The sequence below is a fragment of the Rhineura floridana genome, chromosome 2 (assembly GCF_030035675.1).
Source record: "Rhineura floridana isolate rRhiFlo1 chromosome 2, rRhiFlo1.hap2, whole genome shotgun sequence".
In the NCBI taxonomy this organism is placed as follows: Eukaryota; Metazoa; Chordata; class Lepidosauria; order Squamata; family Rhineuridae; genus Rhineura; species Rhineura floridana.
In genome coordinates this window covers 226,618,721-226,645,932 of record NC_084481.1, presented here as the reverse complement: position 1 = coordinate 226,645,932, position 27,212 = coordinate 226,618,721, and the positions used below count along the sequence as shown (strand labels likewise).

The window sequence follows — 27,212 nt, the reverse complement described above, 5'->3', positions numbered from 1 at the left end:
AAGCTCTCTGGGCAGTTTATAACAATTTGGTAGGGTTTAAATTTGTGTACTTGTTTTTAATGTATTTAATTGTTGTAAACCGCCCAGAGATCTTCGGCTATGAGGCGGTATATAAATGCAATAAATAAATGAATAAATAAATAATGCATATGTCATGTTTGCAGAATAATGTAAGCAAAAAATGGAAGGTTCCTACTTAAACGAACTTCTAGCCTGAGACCTAGTTCTCATTGAGGCTGCACTTTATTTATGTAAATCTTTACTAAATTTGTATAGTTGCCATTCAGTGTATGCTCTCTGAGCAACTCACAGAATATAAATGATAAAATACAGTATTAAAACACACACACAAGCTTCTTAAAATGAGAAGGTTTTCACCTGGCTCTGAAAAGACCATAATGAAGGTACCAGGTAAGCCTGCCTGGGGAGGTTATTCCATAGGTGGGGTGCCACCACCGAGGAGGCCTTCTCCTCCTTGTGGCCACCTGCCTCACTTCACTTGGCAGACACACACAGAGCAGAGTGGCCATACACATTTTGGCCACAATCCAATACATGTCTACTCAGAAGTAAGCTCCATTAGGTTCAATGGGACTTACTCCCAGGTAAGTGTGTATTTGATTGTAGCCTTCGTATGTAATTAAATCAAAGGGTGGCCATGTCTCCTACTTTTCAGAGGGCAGTCCTCTCTCTGAAGGTGTCTTTTATTGCAAAGGTTTCCAAACTGTGGTCTGTGGAGCTTCATTTAGGTTGTCCATGACATGTCTGTGGATTTGTGATAGAAGACTGGAGGTGGCACATCCATTAAAATATTCACATTGATCTTTAATTGTATTTTTTATTGCTTCTTTTATTTCTTCTTCTGTATTTTCTTGCATTACAATTTGCATTCTATGGCATTCAAACGGCAATGCAATACAATGGAAAAATGGAAATGGACTGCCTTCAAGTTGATCGCGACTTATGGCGACCCTATGAACAGAGTTTTCATGGCAATCTGAAGCAATAAAAATTAAAAACCACACAGTATCTAGCACAACACGTTACGATTGCTACAACAGGCAGAAAAATCATTTACGTGCTCTGCCGAGGCCCTCAGCAATTTTCAAGTGGTCTGTGAGAAACGTGCTTTGGGCACCCCTGCTCCATGTGAAGGGGTGCCTGGTCCAAGGCCAGTTTAAAGTTAAAGGAGGGAGACCTGTAGGGGCCTTGAAGTTGACCATCCACAGGGAGCCCCTGATGGCAAGCTGGGAAGGCGCACGGGTCACCTGGTCACAGACTCTCCACTATGACAGAACGTGTGATTTTTACTACTAGGAAATGTATTTCTATTTAATTGTAGTAATTAGTTCTAAATGTGCATTTATAGATATAAACTAGGACATGCACATTTAATGAAAATCTATGCCCTCTTTTGTACTTTTCTCTCTGATGTATTTCCTCTTATTTCTTTTTTTGGCGATGCGCAGGATGCCATCCTCGAAAATAAATAAAGCACTTCAGTGAAAACTAGACCTCCGATAGGAAGTTCCTTAGGCCTCAGATTGGGCTTCTTGGATAGCTTTGAAAGAGGATCAGACCAATACATAGAGGATAAGGCTATCAGTGGCTATGAGCCATGAAGGCTATGTTCTGCATTCACTGTCAGAGGCAGTATGCTTCCAAATGCCAGTTGCTGGAAACCGCAGGATGAGAGAGCTGTTGTTGCCCTCAGGTCCTGCTTCTGGGCTTCCCATAGCTTGGCCACTGTGAAACCAGGATGCTGGACTAGATGGGCCCCTGGCCCAATCCAGCAGGCTCTGCTTTGTTTTTTACCACAACCCTGAGATCCACGAACCAGAGCCAGGTGCAAAAGACAAACACTTAGATTTAAATAGTTCTGAGACCAGGAATGTGTGTGTGTTTGACACAATATCCTCCTCCAACTTTTCTCCATTTCAGCATTATAGTTCAGGGACTGGGCAATCATTTTGTTGTTGCTTTTGTCAAACAATTCGGAGCCAGACACTCTTGTGGATCGATTGCAAATCACCCAGGGATCTGCCACTAGGTCTTGATCTCTCTTCTGCCCATCCTGCCTTAGAGCAGAGGACGTTCATTTTTTTTCTTCCATTACTATATAAAAGTACCATACGCATTGATAGTATTATGTAAATTAATATTGTTGGACTCCAGCTCCATTAACCCCAGCCAGTATGGCCAACGGTCCAGCCATTGGTCCAGCAACATTTAGAAACATAGGCAGCTGCCTTATCCTAAGCTAGACCATTGGACTATCTAGCTTAGTGTCTGAACCAACTGGCAGCAGCTCTTGAGGGTTTCAGGCAAAGAACCTTTTGAGCCCTACCTGGAGATGCAGGGGAATGAATCTAGGACCACCTGCATGCAAAACAGACGCTCTACCTCTGAGCTATGGCGCTTTGGAGGACCACAAGTTACCCACCCCTGGCTCACAAAATCTGATACTCTTCCATGCAACAAAATATATCTGCACATAGAAAACTAGCACATCAAGAAGAAGGATTTTAGCTTAGCCACCTGATTAACACACTAGTTTTCCACGATTCCCACATAGCCATGAAACTCACTGGGTGACCGTGGGCTAGTCACTGCCTCTCAGCCTCATGAAAACCCTATTCACAGGGTCTCCATAAGTCGGAATCGACTTGAAGGCAGTACATTTACATTTTTTATGGAGAAGAAGGTTACATGAGAACTTTTCTCCCTGGCATGCTAGGTTCTGGGTTTTTTTTTTCTTTTTATATATGGGTGTATTCAGTCATGGGCTCACTGTGAGCAAATGTACTGAACATTGTTTTGGTTGCAGATCTGGTGTTGAGCCCCTTTTTAGAGGGAAAAGGCTTGTGAGAATCAGGTTCTCACACATAGGGCCTCCAGGTGTGTTTGAACAGGCTCTCAGGATAATCTCTGTTTCTGGTATTATCACTAAAGCCAACAGAGGCTGAATTAGAACCCATAATAAAAGGCTTTGGGGGAAAATCTTGCCTTCTGTTCCTTTTGAATAAGTTTCAAGGGGCTGATCAAACAGGTTTATCAAGAGACATGAGTATTTTATTTGAATGCTAGATCTGTCTTCATAGGACGAAACTCCTCACAGAAGTTGAGAGCAGAATTTCTTGAGTAGCAACTTAAGCAAAATAAGGGAGGGAGAAGCAGACAATCTGCAGCTTCTTTATGTCCAGGTCTGCAGGCATATTCTAAATTCCGAAGCAGCAGCAACAAAATGTAAGGCCCTACACAATAGGGTTGCCAAGTTCCTGGCCTGAGACTGATCCGGTATCTTTAGGAGAAGAGAAAGTCAGCCAAGTGCAGGTGTTCTTGCAACACTGTAATGGGAAAAACCACAAGGTGGAATTCTCTCTTTCCCCTACAAAACTTTTAAAGATACAGAAGACCTCAGTTTTAAAGGCAAACCTCCTTAATCCACACTTTCTGAAACAATAGGCAAACCGAAATACAGCCCCCTCCCCCTTTGGAATTTGCACTTCTCTGGGTTTTGCAATGCAGTTCTGTAGCCAAGTGATGCATACAAAATGCGTATATTAGGATAAAGTTCGCATAAAATGCACATATTAGTCAAAATATCAGTACAATTGTATTCTATCAGGAAAAACTGATTTTGCAAAAATGTTTATCAGGCAACACTGCAGACAAGCACGTGTATATTAGGAGAAATTCGCTGATGAATATTCATTCGAACTTTTTGAAAATAAAATTTGCCAGCTGACGTGAATATGTGGGAAACTGAACTTAAGAAAACTGAAAGATGAGAAACAAGAGAAATTGAAATTGATAGATTCGCCCATCCCTACTTAAGAGTCCTAATAGTTTGCAGCTTTAGCAAGACTGCCGCTTCCACTAGTGCTAGCTGGGCTTCCTGCAGTCTAGTGTGCCCACTTATTCATTGCGAAAAAAGAGGAAATGCATCACAAAAAAATGGAGGGAGGGGACAAAAGAGGAGCCCGGTGTGCATAAAATGTGTGTATTCTAATATATGCAAATGTAGAATTAATGACTATAAGTTGAAATGCAATGGTCTCACCATAGTGGAGAAGATCGTGACCAGGGACCTGTTTGCTTGCTCATTCTGCTGTTTTGGTGTTCACTGTTGACGGGTACTTTCAAGGTCCCTCCTATTCTCCTTCATTAGAATTTTTTAACTTTATGCTGGACTTGTAGTGCACAGCCCTTCAGATAGAGGACTACCATCTGCCACCCTTCAAATGGAGAACTGTTCCCTGTAAAATAGGTAATACGACCACTTTACTGCAATCTGTTTTGGCACATGGATTTTAGTGGACATTGCTCTTATTTTTCAGGGCATAGCTATGCTACCTTTAAAAAAAAAAAGGTTTAACACTTATCCTTTCTCCCCAGGGGATCCTGGGTATTGTAGTTCCCTGAAGAGGTCTAGAGTCCACTAACATAAACATTATGCACACCTTGCTGTACTGGAGCTTGCAGGATTCTTTAGGGGGAAGTCACAACAGTTAAAACGGGTATGAAGAGGGTGTATAGTTTTATGCTGTAGAAAGGCCCAAGACTTGTGTCTGCCTGCAATAGGGAATCTGTCCATCAGAAACTCTCTCCATGGCCTTGCATAGCTCTGGTGGGGCTTGCATAAAAGGACTTCCCAGAGGAATTGGTCTTCCACAGCTTCATTGCCTGAAGGGTTGCCTCCTCCCTTACATATCTGCCCAGACTTTAAGATCTTTATCAGTGGACCTTCTCCATGTTCCCTTGTCTAAAGAGACAAGGCTGGTGGTTATTTAGGAGAGGGCCAATTTGGTGGTGGTGCCTGGTTTAGAAATCCCCTCCCCAGCAGGACTGGCCTTACCATTAAGCAGAGTGAGACGACTGTCTGTGGGACACCAGTATCAGTGCCCTGGCTGGCCCTCCTGAGCTCTGGCCATTTGCCTCTGTTGGAAGATAGAGCTCTGTGTGCCACAAGACCTGGCAATGCATTTCTTAAACTAGCCTGGTGCCTTCAAGTTTGCTTCAGGATGCTGTTACATTGCCAGCACAGAAGTAAGATTCAGCTGCCGGCCCAGTTGGTTTCTGTATGTGGAATGGGAGTGATGCAAAATGCTTTGAGCTGGCCCTGGTCCCCAGTAAGGCTCACCTGGTGTGTGAATGAAGACCTTTTCAGTACCAAGTGAAGACCTTTTTATTCTCCCAGGCCTTAACAAACATGTATTTTAGTCCATGGGACAAATGGCTTTGTTCCTGGCAACCCTGAAATTATTAGCTGTGAGAGTAGGTGATGATTTTTTGGGGCATTTTAAACTGTTTTTAGAAGGCTGTTTTTAGAAGTTTTAATTGTATCCTATTATTGGCGTGTTTGCTGGCCCGGGCTCCTTCGGGAGGAAGAGCGGGATAGAAATCACACAAACAAACACATATTTTTACCTGGGTTTTAAATAATGTTTTAAAATGGTTTTATGCTGCGTGTGCTGATGTGGAACGCTGTATTTATTTACTAATAACACGTTTAGACTGATTTTCCAGGCCTATCCAAAGCAGCTTACAAAGTACAATTTAAACCACAAAATCATAGAAAAGCCACCGTTGAGCTTAAAACAGCAACACAACATCACTCCTCATAATTTTTTTTAAATAGAGGCAGGGGGGAAAACCACCATAATTCAACCTGATCATCACCCAGCCAGTAAACATCATGCTTGGAAGGCCAATTTTCTTCAAGGCTTTCTGAAAACCTGGCAACATGGCAACTGGAAGGGAGTGCCAAAGCCATGGGGCCACCACAGAGAAGGACTTCTCCATCCTGGCCACCCACCTTACCAACTGTGTGAGCGCACCAAGTGAATCTCTAAAGGAGATCTGAATATGCGGGCATATGGAATAGCTTGGGCCCAAACCATTTAGGGCTTTAAGGCTGCATACACACCATACATTTAAAGCACATTACTTCCCTGAAGAATCTTGGGAACTAGTTTGTTAAGGGTGCTGGGAACCGTAGCTCTGTGAGAGATAAACTATAGCTCCCAGGATTCTTTGGGGGAAGTCATATGCTTTAAATGTATTATGTGTACATAGTTTTAAACCAGCATTTTAAATTGGGCCTGGAAATGCAACAATAACAAGTGCAGCTGATATATATATAAATATATATATTGAAAGTTCAGACTAAAACCCACAGTGGATTCACTGCCCCACGGATATTGGAGTCACCAGTCTTGATCGGCTTTGAGTGTACCTAACATTGTATTCTAGGAGCCTCTCTCTGAGAGTGGAAAAGATAAAGGTCACATCCTCACCATACGTTGAAAGCACGCTTAGAGGATGTGGCTTCCTTGGAAGAATTCTGGGTACTGTAGTTTGTTAAGAGTGCTGGGGCTTGTAGCGCTGTGAGGGATGAACTACAGTTCCCAGGATTCTTTGGAGGAAGCCATGTGCTTTAGTTTTACATGTATGGCATGCATGTGATCCCAGTGTAAATTAAAGTTAGGGGAAGGGCTGTAACTCAGTGGCAGAGCATCTGCCTTGCATGCAGGCCACAGGTTCAGTCCACAGCATCTCCAGGTAGGACTGGGAGAGACTCCTGCCTGAAACCCTGGAGAGCTTCTGCCAGTCAGTGTAGACAATACTGAGTTGATGGGCCAATGGTTTGGCTCAGCATAAGGCAGCTTCCTGTGTTCCTATGTTTAGCCTACAGCATTCCTCCTCTTTTTCACTGCTGTGGATATCTATATATATATATATTTAGTGGGGAAAAAGCCAAGATTGTCAACTGGTTGCACCTGCTCTTCCACTTCAATGGGTGCCTTGTTTGGGTGTCAGTGTGTTACTCTGTTGTCTGTGCTTGAGAGGTATAGTGTGTGTGTGTGTGTGCACGCGCGCATGTGCACCAACCATTGATGACTAATCCACAATCGGTTTCTGTTACATATGTGAGTTGTGTGTTTTGAAACAACCCTCCGTTTCGGTCTTGCAACGTGCTTCTCCTTTGGGTTAACTGGTTTTTCAGTGGCAGACGTAGGAGACAGAGGAATGTTGACAGCATGAAAGAGCCACAGCTTAGTAACAGAGCACATACACAATCCCTGGCATCTCCAGTTAGAAGAATCAGGCTACAGGTGGTTTGAACATAGGAAGGTGCGCTATGCCAGCCTGCCAGCCAACCTGGTAACCTCAAGCTGTTTGGGATTACAATTCCAACAACCAGCCCCAGCCAGCTCTGGAATTTTACTCCAAAACAGCTGGATGGTACCAGGCTGGGAAGGCTGCCTTGTACTAATTCAGACTGTTTGTTTATCTGGCCCTATATATATATAAAGTGAAAATTGGTTATGAAAATGTAGGGAAGGGTCCGTAGTTCAGTGGTGGATCATCTGCTTCGCACGCGAAAGTTCCCACTTTTCACCAAAAGGTCCCAAGGCAAGTTACAAAATAGAAAAGAACAATCTTATTGTTCGTAAAAAATTAGAAAAGAAAAACAGCATAAAAAGCCATCGACTAAAACCAGACAATATAAAATTACTAAACAGAAGGGTAAATAATCAATCAGAATATTTGCTTAGTCCCTGTGGCACTTGTAGGTAGAGAGAACAGCCGGCATGTTCTCTCATGCTACCACAGCAGATAGCTGAGGGCGGAGTTGAAATGTTTAGGCCCCATTGGGCCCTATAAAGCTGCTGAGTCTGTCTTGGCATTTCAGTCTGCTTTGCTTACTTGCAGGCTGAACTGCTCCTCGGTCCTGCTTGTCCACCTGCCAGCACATCCCCTTGCCTCCAGGCTATTAGCTTTAGTATTTGCATGCAAAAGGCCCCAGGTTCAACCCTGGCCTCTCTGGGGAGAATATCTGCTGTAGTAAGGCTGGGAAAGCCCTATGCCCGAGGGCTCCTTTTGGACACAACAGAAGAATTGGTGAGAGAGGAAAGGTGAGTGAGTGATATGATTCCTGACCTTCCTCTCTCTCCACGTTTCTGGGTTTTGTCCAAGATGGGGAGGAATGTGCTCTGTCTCTGCAGAGCTTGGAAAAGTTACTTTTTTTGAACTACAACTCCCATCAGCCCCAGCCAGCATGGCCACTGGATTGGGCTGATGGGAGCTGTAGTTCAAAAAAGTAACTTTTCCAAGCTCTGCTCTGCACTGGAAGATTGTGCTTCTCTCTACCAGGGACGTTCGAGGTATCTGTAAGACTGCAGAAACGCTGCAGGGTGTGATACTGAAGCTGAAGATGGCTTGTGGGCTAGGATGGGGGATGGGGTGGTCTTTAGGAAGTGTTTAGGGACAGGATTTCTTCTTCCCCTTCATGACTAACAAAAGCAGACTATTCTATGTCCAATAAGATAAATCATAAGATATTTCCATGATTTACAGAGGATGTAGAATTCACCTTGCCATGTTGCAGAATTTGAGTTGTCTTGGTGCAGAATTCTGTCAAGTTTTGTCTCACACAGAGCCCTGAATACGGCTCATGGTCCATCTATCATCTACATGTCTGTCTGTCTAATGTCCAAGGTCTGATGCTTGCAAAGCTGTTCCACTGGTTTTGAATGGGAAAGGCTGAAGTCTGCTTTTAAAATTTCATTCCGCCTTTGAAATAAATAGGACATGATTAAGTTAACAAATATTGTAGTCTTGCATCTTTTGGAAAGGCGAAGTATTTCTGCAAAGAATATCATATTAGTGCTTTTGTTTGCCGCCCTGGACTCTTGCTGGGAGGAAAGGCGGGATATAAATCAAATAATAAATAAAATATTAATTTTCAAAAAGAAAAGAACGCAGACACTGGAGGAGGACACCAGAAAGGCTTCACTGTTAAGGATTTATAGATTAGGTCCATCAAACCGATTGCAATACACAACATAAAGAGATATTTGGGTTCATTTGTGTCTTCCAAGCAAAGAGAACATGAGATGTAGAAAATGTTCCTACAACCTGTTTAAATCAATTAGTTACACCAGGTGGATCAGGAACAGGAACCTTTACTTGTAAACCTCCCAGAGAACTTTTGTTATTGGGTGATATATAAAGACTAAAAATGATAAAATAATAAGCATAATTATAAGCAATAATTTTAATGTGTGCTTGTTACACTGTGTTTTTCAAAAAGCATACAGTCTACAGAAGAGTTTTGTGTGACAGCTTAAGGACATATATTCACTAATGGGCAAAAAACCTTGCGGTTTAAGAATGTACCTATAGCCCACGGATATTTCTATCAAACTTTTAAAAGCAGGGAAATTGGGCAGCTATAGTGAATGCACCAGGGGAGCAGGAGACCTGACCTCCTCTCTGAGATATTGGACTGCCCTACAAATTGGTCAAAATGCAAACACCATTTGGGTTGGTCTTTCACAGTCCAATCCACTTCCTGTGTAGCTTGGAGGAATTTGGTGACATGTTTACATTCTTTTCCATAAGGCTTACTCCGTAGCATGTTTAGGATACATTGCTTCACATATCTGTAAATTTATAATTTTTGTACTTTTGTATCCTGCCTTTCTTCCCACATGCAACCCAGCATTTCCCAGGAGTGTCACCTGACCGAGGCACTGACCAGCCCCAGGTCGACTTAGTTTCAGCAAGGTGGTAGCCTGATACGTATTCAGACATATGCATATAGCCTGGGGACTCTTGTGGGCAGCAAAGTGGTTGTTGTAGTTGCTTTAATAAGGGAGTGGGCAAACTGTAGGCCAGTGGTTCTCAAACTTTTTTGGTTCGCAGCGCACTGTAAAACATATAAAAATTTTCTGGCGCACTTTGTGTACAAAATTAAAAATATATTAATATATTTTAAACTATGAATAAAAATAAACTATTGAAAACTATTACTTACCCTATACAAATGGGTTTCTTCTCATTTTAAAAATATACTTTCATAATATTTGAGGCACACTTAGCCACCTCTTAGGGCGCACCAGTGTGCCTGGGCGCACCATTTGAGAATCACTGCTGTAGGCCCTGGCTTCACTTCGTGCAGGCTGGAAAGAGCCAAATGGGGGGAAAGGGGTAGCAGAAAGAGAGAGAGAAGAGAGGAAGAGAATGGGTGAGAGAGAGAGAGAGAGAGAGAGAGAGAGAGAGAGAGAGTTCCTCCCACTTTGGCTCTTACCCTACATGCCACTGGTTTCAGCCCCCAACAGATTACTCCTGTGGAAGTCTAGGCTTCATCAGAAAAAAATGTTTTCTACCCCTGTTTTATAAGTTTGACCTCAAACCATCTCCTGTGACACCTGTACTTCTGCACAGGATTCCTGGGGCAGCTTTATTGCATGTTTTCCTCCATGCTAAACTTCTGGGCAGCTGTGCAGGTTGGGTTGGGTGCTTTTCTTCTTTCCGTCTTTCTTTTTACTGTGGCTCATTAAAACAAAATGCTTATTTTTGGTCTGGTTGCAAGTCAGGGCTTGAGGAAATGTTGTTGGGAATTGTTGAATCATTCCTCCAGAGGACCTTATTTTACAGAATCCTTCCACTGTCTCAAATGTTACATGCAGCGCGAGGCTTCTGTTTACATTTGGCAGCTGTGATTATAAATAAACAAACAAATAACCTGGAGCTTTTTATAGATTGCATGTGATGGGGTGACTGGAACTTTGGCAGATCTGAGGAGAATTGCTATAAAAGGAACTATAAGCAAAAATCCCTCTAGATTATTTTGCTCAAATAACAGAAAAAAACAAAACAAAAACAAAAGCAGTCTCCATAAAGTCCTGTGGAAAACAAGCAATTGGTTTTGTTCACAACAGGGCTGAGCAAACTTTGGGCTTGCAAAGTCTACTTTGCTTTTTTAACTAGGACCCCAAGGCCTACCAACGGGAGCCTGATGCAAAATGTGGGCGGGGAGGAAGAGCCAATAATTTTAGTTATTTATTTAGGTGCATTTCTAAACCACTTAACATTTCAAAAATCTCAGTACGTGGTATACACTATGTCCAGGTTTTTTTTAAAAAAAACCCATAAAAAATACACAACCTAAAACCAATAAATCAGCATTAAAAACTTAGTAGAAAAGAGATTCAGGGGATTCAGACATGTAAATCAGGGTCCAATCTTGTGGTAGGGATGGAGAAGAAATGTGATTCAGTTTGCATTTAAAGCTGAATTTATCAAATTCACAGTTTCTGAAATAATATGTGGACCGAAACACAGCCATCCTTTGAAATGTGCACTTATCTGAATTTTGCAATGCAGTTCTTGAACCAAGTAAACATTTTAAAAAATGCATACATTAGGAGAAAATGTGTATAAAAATTAATATATTAGTAAAAATGACATACAAAACAGCATCATATTAGGATAAATTGCATGCCAACATGTGTATGTTAGTTAAAGCTGCATATAAAATATATATTTATTATGAAATATTTGCACTAAAATGCTAAAGAATGTTCATGAGGATTTTTGTGTGAAAAAGATTTGCAGATTGCTGCAGAAATGTGGAGAATTTAAGATTAGATAAATGAGAAACTGGGAGAACCGAAATGGACAGATCATTCCATCCCTACTTATGGGTCAGGAAAAGTCTGGCCAAAAAGATAATGGCTTTACAGGATTTTCAGAAGCAACTGGTGGTTGCTGCTTCATAAAAGGCAGAGGGAAGGGCATTCCACAGTATAGGGGCAACAGCAGAAAATGCCTCCTTTGGGGTCACTGTTTTGTGGTATTCTGTAGGTTACGGTGCCAAGAGTTGAATTTCCCTGGATGATCAGTTCCATCCTGCATTGCCAATTATCAGGTCTGATGAGAGGTGTAGGCTGCGTACACATCATACATTTAAAGGGTGCTGAGAATTGTAGCCCTGTGAGGGGTAAACTACCCTTCCCAGGATTCTTTGAAGGAAGTCATGTGCTGTAAATGCACTTTAAAGGTATAGTGTACACGCCACCTAAAATGCTCTTACGGTCTGTGCAAAGGCCGGCAGTATTTCAGGTAATCTGGTGCCTGTTCCAGGGTTTACGTGTTAACAACAGGTCCCTGAACATGGTCTGGTAGTTGATTGGCAGCCAGTACAGTTCTCTCAGTGCAAGTGTAATATGTGCATGATCACATGCTCCACTCAACAACCGGCCTTCACATTCTACCTATTGCATACCATCAGTGGCAGCTGGTAGTCCCATGTCAGTGGGGCAGTGGAATCCACTCTGGGGTTTGATCTGAACTTTCAAGGCTGTCCAGCGTGCTGACAGCCATACCCTGGCGTGCCTTGCCTGTCATAATTCCCTGTTTCCAGTGTTCAGGCTATGGGTGGAACCTCCAAAACAGCCCACTGAAGATGGAGCATGCTCAGTGGCCATGGAGCATTAGCTGACTGTTGGATGGGGGGGGGATGAAAAACCAGGGAGGAGGGGGAATGGAGTAGAGTGGTTGTAATCCTTAACAGGGAGCACTCCACATTGCAACATTTTGTTGCAGTCCTGCAAGTACAAATCTGTATCTGACAGGTCGTGGATTCTAACACACCACCAGCATGTATGTTAAGGCTACCTTAGTTGCAGTCATCTAAGAGATTGTGCCAGATGTTCCATGGAAAAAGTGGGTTTTGAGTGGGGCAGATTTGAAGGATGTAAGAGAGGTGGCATCATGCAGATGATCTGGGAAGTAGTTCCAAGCAGACCAGTTTTAAAAAATGAACCAGGGTTCTGACTACTATGACTGGGGAGAGGTTTGCAAGAAAACGGGCTATTCTGGCCTTAGAGCTCTATATACTTACCAAAGTTATTATTTACTATTATTTGTCTTCCTATAAAGGGATCAGTGTGTGCAGGGCTAAACAGGGAGGCTACATGTGATTGTTTCAACTGCACATGCCTAGGCTTAGTTATGGGCTCCCCAAAATAATATGTGAACTGAAATGTAGCTATCTGGGGGGGGGGGAATTGCACTTTGGCAAATTTTGTGCTACAGTTCTCTAACCAAAAATGTGTACAAAATAGTTTGCGTTGGGGGAAATGTGCACATTTAGTTGCAAAAATGTGTATATTGTGCAAAAATGCATATAAACGTGTGTATGTTGGGAGAAATGCCCCCTAAAATTCTGAGGACTTCTTCTGAGGACTTTTTTAAAAAAAATTGCAAACTGATGCAGAAATGTTGCAAACTACTGAACTTTGGCCAGTAGCTAATCAGCAACAAGCATGGCCTGAACAGGTGGCAGGAAACTCTGCAGGGTTCCTGCTGGGAGGAAGGGCGGGATATAAATCAAATATAAATAAAAATAAATAAAAACTAAAATTGCAGACTCAACCGTTCATTCATTGGTGATCGCTCGTGGCCGAGTAAGATTGTCTTCCCAGATAAGGTCTTTAACAGTGGGTCCATAAGTGACTGTGAAGGCCAATTCTGGATCCACACAGCCTCCCACAGTAAGGACATAGGTTTCCACATGGAAGATGGCCGCGATGAGGATTTGTTTGACGTGCCTTCCGTTTAGCTCGTTTTTCCCGTTCGCCCTGTATTTGTGCTTCTTCAAAGTCCATAGCACCTTTGATAATATCCGACCTCCATTTGGGACATTCATGGCCAAGACTTCCCAGTTGTCAATGTTCATGTTACATTTTTTTAGATTCGCTTTAAGAACATCTTTAAACCTCTTTTGCTGTCCACTGATGTTCCGTTTTCCATCCTTAAGTTGGGAGTAAAGTAGCTGCTTTGGAAGGCGGTGATCTTGCAGTTGTAAGGATGAAATTTTCACAGTGGGCGAAAAGGAGTCTACAAATATTGGACATAAACAAATAAAAAGGAGGAAAGGAAAACCATGAACACTACTCTGGGTGCACTTGAGCAAAAGTAGACATCCTTTTTATTGTGTTTTCATGATGACTTGAGCTCATGAAGCCATTGTGGCGGTCACGTGTGATCCTGCAAAGGTTTGGGGGCAGTCACACTGCTTCATTTCCGATCAATGCCTATCCCGTAACTTCCTGTTGAAATTCCTATAACTTTTTAATACCACAAATATTATTGTCCCACTTTTGTTGCACTATATAGCCCCTCTGGACATCAATAACGTGGTAGCGTTGTAGAAGCATTGCAGAACAAACTAAAGCAGAGCAAATCCACCCCAGCGCACTATTATTGTGTCGAGAACATGTTGCAGAAGACACCTGTCATGGCACACCTGTCTGGAGGGGACCTCAGATCGAAATGGAAATTCAATAAATAAATATATTTCAAAGTAATAGTGAGGGCCTTTTCCTGGTCTTGCAGACCCTTCAGCAGCTTCAACAACAACAACAGTAATAATAAAAGTCGTCTCCTCTTCCTGCAGGTGGACCTGGAACCAGAAGGGAAAGTGTTTGTTGCGATAACCCTCTCTGGAAGCTTTACTGAAGGTAAGAGGAATACCATTTCCACCCATTGCCTGCCAGTTATATTTCTAGTACACCCATATATAATGCCATTAGCCTCCACTTGCTGCAGTCAGGAGTCTCCTGTTGCTGCTGAACACAAGATAAGCATGTCATAATTGCAAAAGTTCATGTAGGCTGAGCATCCTTGTCAGAATGACTGCAGGAGACACCTGGATGGGAGCAAAGATCTCCTTTAACAAGCTCTAACTACAAAGAGAGTGCAAAGTGCAAATCTGAGCCCTGATGCTATTTTTTTTAAAAGCATATTCAGAAGGGGGTATTTTGGAGTGCAGATGCAATGGGAAGGGGAAGATCTGGGGATCTGGAGCAACTCCCCTACAGGAGAAAGGTTAGAAAGTTTGGGGCTCTTTCATTCAGAAAAAAAGGCAAGTAAAGAGGAACTTGATAAAGGTTTTAAGTAATGCAGGGTGAGGAGAATACTAGAACCAGACGTCTTTCCAATGAATGGTGGGAGAGTCAGGACTGACACAAGGCAGGACGTCTTGAGATTGAGGCATAGCTCAGTGGTAGAGCATCTGCTCTGTGTGCAGAAGGTCCCAGGTTCAATCCCTGGCATCCCCAGGTAGAACTGGGAAAATACCCCTGCCTGAAATCCCAGTGCATTCAGTAGGTCCACACCATACATTTAAACCACATCCAATGCACATTTAAAGTACCTGACTTCCCTCCCCAAGTAGTTTGTCAAGGATGCTGGTAATTTGTAGCTCTATGAGGGGACAACCACAGCTCCCAGAATTCTTAGGGGGGAATGATGTGCTTTAAGTATGCATCAATGTAGATGACTCTGCATTGGACTGATGAAGGGTCTGACTCAGTCTAGGAGGCTTCCTACAATTGTTGCACACCTCATTGTCTCCACAATCCTGGAGACTAAGTTAGGTGAACTAATGCTCTGACTTAGTAGAAGTTTTCTTTGCCCTTATCTCCTATCTGTGTGTCTCCAGCACATTCACACCACTTGGGCTCTAAAATGTGCTTTTGACCTATAGAGATGCTGACGTTAATAGCATATTCATGGTCTTTGCCTGTTGCCTGTAGTGAACTTTCCTTTACTTTTGAGAAGTTTGGGGCCATAGTTTCCCAAGGCCATGTTTGCTGTTTTGAGCTGTGGAAAGAGGACTGTTCCCTTTGTTAAAAGTTGTGAGTTCATGTTCCTCTCTCTCTCTCCCTCACTCCCCCCCCTCTCTCTGTGCATGTGTGTACATTGGAGAGAAGAGGTTGAATGGATATAATGCTTGCTAGCCACAGACCTGAACTTACAAGATCTGAACAGGGTGGTTTATAACAGATGCTATTGGCGGTCGCTGATTCATAGGGTTGCCAAAAGTCGAAATCGACTTGAAGGCACATAATAATGCCAACAAAGTTGACAATGAGGACATTGAACTTCTCAAGGATTATCAGTACCTTGGCACAGTCATTAACCAAAATGGAGACAATAGTCAAGAAATCAGAAGAAGGCTAGGACTGGGGAGGGCAGCTATGAAAAGGTCCTCAAATGCAAAGATGTATCTCTGAACACTAAAGTCAGGACCATTCAGACCATGCTATTCCCGATCTCTATGTATGGATGTGAAAGTTGGACAGTGAAAAAAGCGGATAAGAGAAAAATCAACTCGTTTGAAATGTGGTGTTGGAGGGGAGCTTTGCGGATACCATGGACTGCGAAAAAGACAAATAATTGGGTGTTAGAACAAATTAAACCAGAATTGTCACTAGAAGCTAAAATGATGAAACTGAGGTTATCATACTTTGGACACATCATGAGAAGACATGACTCACTAGAAAAGACAATAATGCTGGGGGAAACAGCAGGGAATAGAAAAAGAGGAAGGCCAAAGAAGAGATGGATTGATTCCATAAAGGAAGCCACAGACCTGACCTTACAAGATCTGAAGAGGGTGGTTCAGGACAGATGCTCTTGGAGTTGCTGATTCATAGGGTCACCATAAGTCATAATCGACTTGAAGGCACATAACAACAACAACAAATACTTTATTAATTGAGAGTAACCATCAAACACAGTGGGGCTTACTTCTTAGCATACTTCCGTAGGATTGTAAATTCTGATTTGAAGTAGAGATGGTGAAAATTGAAGCAGAGTGGTCTTAATTCCAGAATACTTTATCCAGAACACTTTTGTCCAGGCTCCGCCCAGCATTGGCTCTGGCTCCACCCATTGCTGATATGCAGATCTGACAGATTAACCCCAAAGGAATGCAGCTCTTTGATGGAAAAAAGGTTGCAAACCCCTACTGTAAAGCATGCATATGTATGATGATGATGATAATAATAATAATAATAATAATAATAAATGTGTGTGATCATTACCTTGAACACTGTAAAGCAGCTTTCCCCAACCTGGTGCCCTCCAGATGTTTTGGACTTCAGCTTCTATCAGCTCCAACCTGCACAGCTGGGATTGATGGAGTTAAAGTCCAAAATCTCTGGAGGGCACCAGGTTGGGAGAGGCTGCTTTAGAGTCATCAGTTTACTTAGTGAGTTCATAGCTAAGGTGAGATTTGAATGGGGAACTTCCCAGAACAGATTCTCTTAACCTCCATGCTGAATTAGGCCTTTGCTCTGTGGCTTAACAAAGCAAACAATGTTGTACGTGCAGTTGCATATTGATTCAGAGTCCCATCTTCAGTTTAAGACAAAAACAATTTGAAACTGTGGGCAACACAAGCAGATCAAAGACAGTAAATTCAGAAAGCCAGTGGGGTGGTTAATGCAAGTTTTATAGCCCCGGTTCCTGAATATTTCATGCTCTGCTATATTTGCAGAAGGTGTATGGTGTACCTCTGAAGTGCAAAGGGATCTGGCTGACACGTTGCTTGCAGTCTGAACATGTGAGATGTGTTGGAAATGCTGACAAAGCTTTCAGAAAGGGGTGGGATGATCCTAAATAATATGTGCTGGGAGACAGAGAGGGAGGGAGAAGGGAGGGAGAGAGATTTATCAGATTTTCTTGGGTCCAGAAAAGTATTGTTCCTCCCTCCCTCATACACAGGACTTGTTTATCATCTCTTGACCTTTGGCTTATGGAAAACATAGGTCATTCATGTTATAAGCTGTTTTAAATGTTATAAAATTCATATTATCAAAATGAATTCTTTGCATTGTTATATTGTGTTTGAACGGACACTGGACTGTTATTGTAATGTTATATTGATAAGAATTTTTTCTCTTTTCTGTTGTCAGCTTCTTTGGGCACATTTGTGTGGAAAAGCAGCATATAAATCGAATAAATATTTTTTTAAAAGATGTTTACCACTGCAAAAGGGATGTAGATGTTGAAACTAACAACATTTAAACTATAATTCCATTGGAACAAGGCTCAATTAAGAATAGCGCCACAGGTTCACACCTCATCTTTAAAGGAGAATTAAACAAATTCATGCTTATGGGTGGCTATTTGCCATGAAAACATAATGGAACCTCCAGATTCAAGAGCAGTATCGTGTTGAATACCAAGTGCTGGGGGAACAACAGCAGGGAACTGATCTGCTTCTGGGCTCCCAGATGCATCTGGCTGGCCACTGTGTGAAGTAGGACGCTTGACTAGATGGACTTTTGGTCTTAGCTTGCTCCTGCATTTGTGTCCTGGTTTCCAAATAGAGATGGGTGAGAATTTTGATTCAGTTCACATTTCAAGCCGAATCTATCAAAGTCTCACTTTGCAAAACAATGTGGAAACTGAAACACAGCCGTCCTTTGAAATGTGCACTAATTCAAATTTTGTGGTGCAGTTCGCCAACCCATGTTTACAAAAATGCATATGTTGGGAAAAGTGTGCATAAAAATAAATATATGATTGAAAACAAGATACAAACATGCATTATATGACAAGTAATGGCTTGCAAAAATGTGTACCTTAGTAAAAACTCCCTGCAAGAATTATTAGGAGAAATTTGCACTAAAATGCTAGAGAATTTTCATGAGGTTTTTTTTTTTTAAGTTTCCAATTGCTGCAGAAATATAGAGAACTGAATCTTAAATTTGGGAAAATGTAAAACTGAGAGAACCAAAACTGGCAGATCTTTCTATCCCTATTTCCAAATAATGGGGCCAAGGCTATACCTAAGTGGAGACAATCTGCTTAAAGGCAGAAGTTGCTTAACAGCATCCGGGAAATTCTGAAGCTCTGAACCAAACATTAATTTAATTTAAGCCAACCCCACTCTTGCAAAAGAGGTAGAGAGGAGAAACTGAATTGGGGTATACTACTGCCCTGCCCAGGGATGTGTACTGACTTTTGCGCCTCTCTGTTGACCTTTTTTTTTATGTATGCTATGATAAGGTGAGAAATTTTCATGTACACAATTGCAAGGATGTGGATCCTGCCTGCCCCATCCCAAAAGAGACAGTAATTCTATAAAATACTATAGTAAATGCACACTTTCCCCACTGATTGTCTAAGTGTGGCAGAAAAGATTATGGGGATCCTGTGCCCTCCAGGTATTGTTGGACCCCAACTCCCATCAGCCTCTGCCCGCATGGTGAATAGTCAGGTACGATGGGAGTTTCAGTCCAACAACATCTGGAGACAGACTCCTCATGTCTGTGTTACAGTGTTTGCTTTTTAAATTAGGGATACAACTCCTAATGGGATTAATGTGTGAATTACTTAGCTGACTGCTGTCATTGATTAGTCAAGGACAGTCCATTTCTAATCCATATTTTAACCGGTGGATTTGAGAGCTGTGAGCACACTTCCTTGCTTTTGAGACTGTTTTGTTTCTGTTGTATGGCCGCTGATAAGGAATGAGAAAGAAAATGTTAAATGTGATGTTTCCTTACAACTGTGTGAAGTAGCTTTTGTTGAAAGGCATCTGATATATTTTTTAAGACACGTGCAGGAGTTTTGGTAGCATGCACAATTATTTAACTTTAATCAGCTAATTAAAAGGCAGAGTTGCTTAATCTTTAACTGGTGACAGACCTAGGAAAATATCCCTGAGCAGTGGCGTACCTAGCGTATTTGACACCCGGAGCAGATCATTTTTTAACACCCCCCTCCTCTATACGACAAAATTATTTTCAGTAATTATCATGAAATGAAACAAATAATAATGGCCAGAAAAGAAACAGAGACAGTGAAAATGTTCTTTTATTGAACTTCGTATATATAATCATGCCAGTAAAAATAAATAAATAAATAAATAAATATTACAGTACAAAAAAGGAAAAAAGTAATGGATTAATACAAAAAACTGATTGCCCAAAACGTGATGGATTTCTTTAGGAGGTGTTCTGTGGAGAACCATTTGCCTTTCACCTCTGCTCTTTGGAGTCTGACCAGAACCGGCTGGCCAAAGTCTGGCATTCTTCCTTCCACACCGGAAAGCGAGAAGACCCACAAGGAGGGCAGGAAGGCAACAGCCCTCTCCCCATCACTGCAGCTGGTATTTAGCGGTAGACTACCTCTAAAACTGGAGGTTCCGTAAAGGCTTTATGACTGACAGGCAAATCCGCCCTCCCCCAGTGGTGGCTCCATGTACGTGGGGCAGTGGAATCCCCTCTAGGTTTTAGTTTGAACTTTCAAGGAGCTGGCCAAGGCCCTGAACCTATTTTGGGCCTTGGTTTCAGTACCTTGGACAGCTCCTCAAAAGTCTGCATTAAAACCTGGAGCGGATTCCAATGCCCCCCTGACATCGGAGTCACCAGCCGCCCTCCTCAAGGCATTTGCCTGACTCTTTTAAAGCCATTTGAGCTAGTAGTCCTCATCACATCTTGGGAAGCAGGCTACATGAATTATTTTAATCCATATGAAAAGGTCTAGCCCACCCTTATACTGCCCATGAAGAACCTCTCGGAGCAGCTTACCACAATTTGAAATCACAAAACAATAAATATATTATAATACAATGAATGCTAGAATAAAAACACACAAGTGACATCATATTTAAAAAACCCATTTAAAAGCAACCACGGCAGCGATAGTAAATGAGTTACGTGCCATGTCAAAAAGTTCTACCTTTTGTCTATCCTAACCTTTGGGGACCTTTTCTAGTTCTGTCATAGCTGCCCTCCCCAGTCCTAATCTTCTTACATTCCGCCTTGTTGGGTGGCCCTAAATTTTATCATGATGAGCATTTCTCTCCATGTTGATAGAGAAAGGTGGTTCTCCCTCTTGCATAACGCTAGAATCCAATGAAGCTGCATGTTTGAAGATTCAGGACAGACAGAAGAAAGTACTTCGTCATGCTGCGCATAGTTAAACTGTGGAACTCATTGTCACTGGAGGCAGTGATGGCCACCAACTTGGATGGCTTCAACAGAGGATTAGACAAATTGATGGAGGATCATAAGGCTATAATTAGCTACTTGTCATGGTGGCTATGCTTTGCTTCCATGGTCAGAGGCAGCATGCTTCCACATACCAGTTGCTGGGAACTGCAGGAGGGGAGAGTGCTCTTGCACTCAGGTCCAGCTTGCGGGCTTCCCATAATGGGCATATGGTTCTCCACTATGAGAACAGGATGCTGGACTAGAGGTGACATGACAGACGTGTATAAAATGATGCCTGGTGCATGGAGAAAGTGGATAGATAGCAGCAAACCTCTTGCAAGGGAGTTCTGGGGGGGAGGGAAGCCCCCCACCTCCACCCCACAAAGGCAAAATACCCCTTTCTATGGGGAGGGTGCCTGCCTCCTTCCAGTGCCTGCCTTTCCTCGGGGAAAGAGAAAGTCTTTCTCTCTCTTCCCCCTGCAATAAGTTTGCCCCCCACGAGCTTTGTGATGGGTGTGTGACAGAAAATGTCTTCTCCCCCTTCCTCCCGCCTGCTCTGCTCCCTCCTTCTTCACTTAGGATCGCTCTCGCTCTCCGCAGCCCCTTCCCCCTGCCACACTTAATTAACCTCTGGCGCTCTGAAGGACATCGGGGTCTCCTCTCCCTGACCCTCCCTCAGCCCCTTGCCTTCCCAAGCGCAGCAGAATCTGAGATGGAGGAAGCCCTGATGCCGCCAAGGAGGTGGAAGTGGTGGCTGGTGATCCAGTCTTAGCGAGAGCTGGCAGGGCTCTCTCTCCCGGCCGGGGGCACTTTTTTGCTGCTCCCAAGCAGCTCTCCTGAGGGAGGAGGGGGTCCACCTGAAGGGAGCACCTCCCTGCCCTCTGCCTTCTGCTGCCATTCTGCCCTTTCTTGTCCCGGCTTCCCCTACCCCCCGCCCAGTCATTCTCCGGGCAATCCCTTTTTTCTTGCACCTCCTTATTGCCTTCACCCGGGGCGGACCGCTCCCATCGCTTCACCCTTGGTACGCCACTGTCCCTGAGATCTCTTTATAAGATTAACTAATGGCAATGCTATTTTACAGCAAAACGTCACTCAAAGCGAAGCATTATGTGCAGGTTCAATGCAAAGTTGAGGCTGAGTCAGACACTAGGAGCCCTTGGGCTGGATCCAGACCCCTGAAAGCCCTATTGTGATCTCAATTGGAACCCCAATGCGGTGTTTAACAGGATTGGTAGTGGAACTTAGCAGGGGAATATTTTGAGGAATAGGGTTGAGAATCTCCAGCCTGCAAGCCAATTTTGACCCTCAAGTCCCTTTTCCCTAAGCCACACCCACCTGTCAATCGGCTGGTGTCTCCTGTGAGGTTAGTTAATGGGCACGAGGGTGGGTTCAATTCTGCAGTGGCTGTGAGTGCCTGTTCCAAACTGAGCAGGATTTTATCCCCACTCAACAGCTGATGAGCAGGCCTTAAATCCTGCTCAGTTTGGCTGTTGGGAACATGCATTCACAGTCAAAGAATTCCTGCTTTTGTCAGAAAGAAACCTGCTTTTTGCAGATATCGGCTACGAGAGGAACTTTTCTTGCAGCAATGCTGATTAAATACAGGCTTCTCTACCCACACCTCCAATGGAGAGGGGAGAAAGGAGTGCTCATGCTCTGGTTCTCAGGCACCTGGGCAGGTGCTTGGAAACCCCATGCAAGGGATTCTGACAGGTGGGCAGCCCTGTGAGGCCAGTCCTGATAAAAAGATCACCCACCCCTGGACTAAAATGCTACTGCTAAAGCATTGGGTAGCTGTTGTACCTCTAAGTATGCAGGCATAAAGGCATCTCAAATTATCTTGGCGGCCGGTGAGGGACACATCAGTTGTAGAACATTTTGCATTATAAATGCTTTCTGTAAAAAATGAGAGCAGCCATCTGAAGCTTTGTGTAGCTTGGGGATAACAAGGGATCTGGTATTATTTGGAGTCCACCTCATATGGCATAATAAGCATGCAGATCTGAGGAGAGGATGAGGCAGAGCCTGGAAGATTACTTTTAAAAAGTAATAAATTACAGTCACAATTACATGGCCCCAAAAAAGTAGTAATTACCGTTAATTGCAATTGCTCTGAAAATAACTGATTACTTTACTTTTTCTCTAAAGTAATCACTGCAATTATATTTCCGTTACTTTTTTAAAAAAGCGCCTACAAGGTGCTGGCCTTGGCTGCTGCACATCTAAGTAGCCTAAACCAACATGAAAAATAAACACACACATACAGAGGTAGTAGAATAATTCTTTTTATCCATAAGATAGCAATGGTGGTCTCTCTGCTGGTAAGGGAGGTGGGGAGGGAGGCAGAGGCCACTACTCAGATCTTTACACGTCAAACCAAGTGCATCCCCCCCCCACTCAGCCAGCAAGCATAATCTCTCTCACTTAACCACCTCCCGGACCCTGCCCTGCCACCAACTAAGGGACACTCACCCAAGCAAACATTTTCTCCTGAGATGCCAAAAGGTTAAAATACTGCAAATGCAGCACAGCAGCCAGAGAGGGTGGTGGAGGCCATGTTGTGCAAACTCAGTATTCTCTCTCTCTCTCTCTCTCTCTCACACACACACACACACACGCACGCACACTCACATACACGAGAGGGTGGTGGAGGCCACTTTGCGCAAACTCAGTATTCTCTCTCTCTCTCTCTCTCTCTCTCTCTCTCTCACACACACACACACACGTTGTCATCTTTCACCTCCACAGTTCTTTATCTCCATTCTACTGCTGCCTCCTCCTCCTTCTTTATCCAAATTCTTGCCCCCTGGCTCTTTTTTCCCTCCACTCCATTCTTCACCACCACCATCCATTTTTTTAAACAATTGTTTTCTCCACTCCACCCCATCTCACTCTCCACCTCCTCCCTCGTCTCCTCCTACCCACCCACAGAGCATGAGGGAAGAGCAACGCTGCACAGAAGCCCAGTTTAAAGCACATGATTTTCATCCACAAATCAGAGGAGCAGAAGATTTCCCCTGCTCCCCCCCCAAGTAATGCCCAAAAGTAATGCTGGAAACATTACAATTACCCCACAAAAGTAATAAAATTACTCCTAGTTCTATTACAATCAAAATGTAAATGAATTACCCACTTGTTCCTCAAAAAAGTAATGATGTATAAGTAATTCGTTACATGTAACAAATTACTACCAAGCTGTGGGATGAGGGTTGGTGTAATGGTTGGTGATCTCACAAAGACATTGATGCCTCTGTAAAGCAAGGGAAAGCAATGATATTCGCCTACCCCATTCCAAGCATGGAAAAAGAATGTGTGGGGCACTATCTCGAGAAAGAGGTTGTAGATTCTTTATTTCCCTCCCAATTTTCTGGTGGTACATCTTGGGCCCTTCCTGACAAAGCAGTTGAGCAGGAGAAGGCAGGGAGATTAGGAGTGTGGGAAGCATTATTGTAGAAGCCCGTTGACATGCACAGCAAAAAAAGGGGAACATTTGAAATCTGCATCCTAATCTCGCTCACCATTTAGGGCATGGAATTTTCACACATGCAAATAGGGCAGTTGGCAGAGGCAGGAGGATTGGCCTGCTGGTTGCTTATGTCACAATATCCCTTAACTGCTTTGCTGAGAGCACCTTTTGCTTAATGCTTTTCCCAGGGGAGTGGGGCAGTTGTCCAGGCAGGTGGGGGACCCAACAACAATTTTTTTTACTTTCCTCTGAGCTTTCTGAAGATAATTCTCCTGCCCATGTCAGTGAAGCAGATCTGGAAAAGGAGGTGAACAGGCTGGTATGCTTGCAGGCATCCCAGATATTACTAGAGATGCTCAGACGTCTCATGTAAAAGAAATGAAAATCACGCCTAGAGTTGCATGTGGGAATTGGCCCGATAGTGCTTTTGGCAAAAGCGCTTGTTCTGGATATGAAAGTGTCTGGGGAGAGAGAAATATTTAGGCTTCCCTTCCTCTGTGTGTAGGAGTCGAGGTAGGAGATGAAAGAGATCTAAACATCTTGCCACCAGAGGAACCTCCATAGCCATCCTTGTTGCATGTGTTGTGTAGAAATCACAGGTAGTCTGTATAAGGTATGCACCTCTGACACTTCAGTCTGGGCTGGTTTAGGAACTGGGTTCCTTTGGGAAAACCCGTGTGCTACCAAAGAGAAGAGGAGGGTTGGTATGAGTCAGGAGGAAAGGACGGATGTTTTGTAAGGGGGCAGGTGGTTCTGTTTGCCTGTGAGGTATAAAAACCCACATTGTCACTGCAGTTGGTGGGGAAAGTTGTTGAGCTCCTTTGTTGAAAACCAATGTTTTTGTGTGCCCTTTGGTTCTAAGAGACAGGAAATTGGGGGTTGAACGCCACGTTGGCTCCAGGCAGGTGGGATCTGAGACCTGGGCAAAGCTGGCTGTTAGCCCAAGTGAGCCAAAAGGAGTGCAGTTGGAATCAGGCATGGGATCAAGATCTCACGCAGCGTATCAGGGAGCAGGATCCTTGCCAGAGTCCTCGCGGAGCAGACAAGACCTAAAAACACAGTAAAAAAAGAAAATGTTCAAAATGTCTCCAGGTATGTCCTGTCAGCATTTGACCTTCAGCAGCTCCTGGGTGAGAGCCAGACTCAAGAAACACTGCTGCTGCTCAAGCAAAGTCACATTCTGACCTGGAAATCTTTTATAGAGCCATGCTGCAAACACTTCACAGGCCAGGGGAAAATTCAACCTGTAGGGCTGGTGGCTCCCCACACAGGACAGTAGTGTGCAGACCTGCAGGCTTCTAATCTTGTGGGGGGTCTCGCCGTTCCTGATATATCAGCAAGAAGATTGTGAGCTCTCAGGTGTTGACCATGGATTTCATCCATGTAAGTGAATTGGCTTAACCCCGGTGAGACGTTTTTGCAGTGAGTGTAGAATTTGCCCTCCACCCGCTGAGATTGGGTGGCTTGGCCTTCACTAACATGGATCCTGCAGAACAGTGCGTTGTGTGTCTGTTGCTGTGTGTACATCACACAGAAGCACAAACAGCCCTTGTGTTATACACACCTGCCCTCCAGCCACCCATACAGACGCAGGCACAGACCTCTCCTATCATCATGATGGGCATTTTGCTGTTACAGTAGGGCCCCACTCATACGGCGGGTTACGTTCCAGACCCTCGCTGAAAAGCAAAAACCGCTGAAAAGTGGGACTCATTGAATAGAATGGTGTGCGATGCCAGAAAACCGCCATACAAGTGGAACAAGCGCCGTATGAGTGGGGCTTTAGTCTAATTGCGTCTAATTGAGACCGCTGTATTAGCAAAGTGCCGTAAAGCGAAGCACCGTAAAGTGGGGCCCTACTGTACATAATAACAGGTGCACCTCTTTGGTCTGGGATAAGATTCAGTAGTAGTTGCAACAATGTACATGCATCTGTTGTGCTACTGCAGGAAGCCTCCGCACCTCCATGGGAGGAGACAACTTCATGAGCGTCAATGAGAGCCAGTGGGGTGTAGTGGGCAGAGGTTTGACTGAGACTCGGGAGACCAAGCTTTGGATTCAAATCCCCACTTTGTTATGAAGCTCACTGGGTGACTTTGAGCCAGTGATAGTCAGCCTAACCAACCTCACAGGATTGTTTTAAGGATAAAACTCGGAGGAGGAGGGACAGCTACGTATGCCACCTTGAGCTCCTTGGAGGAAAAGTGGGATATAAATGTAATAGTAAAATTCTGGGGTTGAATGTGAAATATGCCATCAAGCGAAATCGTTACCTGTATGTGATACACGTTGTGGGGCTACGCTGAATCCGCTCGCTGTTCCTCTGGAATTACTGTGTGTTTTCTTTCAGGAAAACAAAAAATGTTAACTAAAATATTCAGGAAAATAAATAAATAAATGGGAGCAAATTAGGATGGCTATGAGCCATACTTTATGGAGGGCAGTCTATTCGACAGAGGTCAGTCCTTCATTTGAAGGAGGCCGCTGTTTGAAGGACCGCCTGGTCTGGTTTGAAGATGAACCACCATAAAGAGGGTGATTAGGAGCTATGAAGTTGCCCATCATCTGTTAGCAGCACCCGGACATTATACTGAACAGGTACATGGGTCACTTGGTCATTGTTTTCCCCACAATTGTGAGAGATAACAATAATTCTTATGTTGTGATATCCAACTTGGAGTAGACTCATTGAAATCAATGGTCTTAATTAGTCAAGACTAATTCTCCGTGGTGCAGAGTGGTAAGCGGCAGTAACGCAGCTGATGCTCTGCTCATGGCCGGCGTTCGATTCCAACGAAAGGAGGAAGTCGAATCTCTGGTAAAAGGGGTCGAGGTCCACTCAGCCTTCCATCCATCCGTGGTCGGTAAAATGAGTACCCGGCATATGCTGGGGGGTAAAGAAAGGCCGGGGAAGGAACTGGCAATCCCACCCCATATATACGGTCTGCCTAGTAAACGTCACAAGACATCACCCTAAGAGTCGGAAACGACTCGCACTATAAGTGCGGGGACACCTTTACCTTTTATAGGGTTATAACCAATGCTAGTTTTGCTCAGAGTAAATCCATTGAGATTAATGGACCTAAGTTAGTAATGACCATTAATTCAATGTGTCTACTCTTAGTAGAACTAACATTGGATGCAACCCATTGATT

At 43.6% G+C, this 27,212-nt stretch overlaps 1 protein-coding gene across 1 annotated transcript in view; it reads left to right on the top strand.

Annotated features, from left to right (window-relative positions):
- PRKCH (protein kinase C eta) overlaps positions 1 to 27,212 on the top strand; it is a 136,063-nt gene that overhangs the window by 30,731 nt on the left and 78,120 nt on the right. Inside the window, exon 2 of the mRNA XM_061612397.1 lies at positions 14,255 to 14,318. Coding sequence (XP_061468381.1) covers positions 14,255 to 14,318 — 64 coding nt within the window. The remainder of the gene's footprint in view (positions 1 to 14,254; positions 14,319 to 27,212) is intronic.